The sequence below is a fragment of the Crocuta crocuta genome, unplaced genomic scaffold, assembly GCF_008692635.1.
Source record: "Crocuta crocuta isolate KB4526 unplaced genomic scaffold, BGI_CrCroc_1.0 scaffold2088, whole genome shotgun sequence".
In the NCBI taxonomy this organism is placed as follows: domain Eukaryota; kingdom Metazoa; phylum Chordata; class Mammalia; order Carnivora; family Hyaenidae; genus Crocuta; species Crocuta crocuta.
The window spans coordinates 231873-232757 of NW_027527892.1; the positions used below are offsets into that span (position 1 = coordinate 231873).

Sequence of the window (885 nt, forward strand, 5' to 3'; positions counted from 1 at the left end):
GACTGGAATTTAAAATTCATTTGTCTTTTGCAGTTTGTGCTTGATTTCTTAATCCCTTATTATAATGTGTTAGCATGTAACGTGTTAATATCTCTCTTCTAGTTTGCTGGTCTAGACCTGAACTCCTCTGATAATCAGAGTGGAGGAGGAAGTACAGCAAGCAGTAAGTAAAAAAATTGTTTTTTACTAGAATCTGTTAAGAACTTAGTATTAGTATCTTACTGTACTTACTAATTTTAAGTGGAAACTTTCCTTTTTTCACCATATAAATATTTGAGGATTTTGGCATATCTGTATAATAAAAGAGATTGGTTGAGTCTTAGACTTTGTCATAGTCCTGTTTTTTTTAGAAAACTAATTAGGTCCAGTATGGATTTTGCTATGAAGGAGGTAAAAATACTCATCCTTCTTGTGAACTGACTGAAGTAGGTTAACTTAATAAGGGAACCTGTACATTTATTTATACATCACAGCTCTTGTACAAACGATGCATGGTGAACCTGAGGCTTTAAGGTAGAGCTAGGCTGTACTGATCCTGGGTTGTAGTTAGAGTTTTAAATGTCTACCATGTTTTGTTTTTAATGTTTGTTTATTTTTGAGAGGGAGAGAGAAAGATGAATTATCTTGGTTTATTTATTTATTTATTTATTTTTTGAAACTTACTAGAGNGGAAAATTAATTCAAAGGTTAGAGAATTGGTTAAAATAGTAGGAGTCTCTTAACTTGTGCTTTGTAGGTTAAATGCTTTTCTTAATCACAAAGTGGGCTGTTGACTTAATATAGGAGACTCAAGATTGAAATTATCAGTTCCTTCTTAAATCTTTAACTTCCATCTGTTTATATAGTTTTGTCCTCATTTTACAGAACAGAAACAACTCTTTTTGG

The 885-nt window shown here is 31.7% G+C and overlaps 1 protein-coding gene across 1 annotated transcript in view; it reads left to right on the forward strand.

The window, feature by feature from the left end:
• LOC144245686 (ATP-dependent RNA helicase DDX3X-like) overlaps positions 1 to 885 on the forward strand; it is a 14298-nt gene that overhangs the window by 2967 nt on the left and 10446 nt on the right. Inside the window, 1 exon segment of the mRNA XM_077781019.1 lies at positions 103 to 163. Coding sequence (XP_077637145.1) covers positions 103 to 163 — 61 coding nt within the window.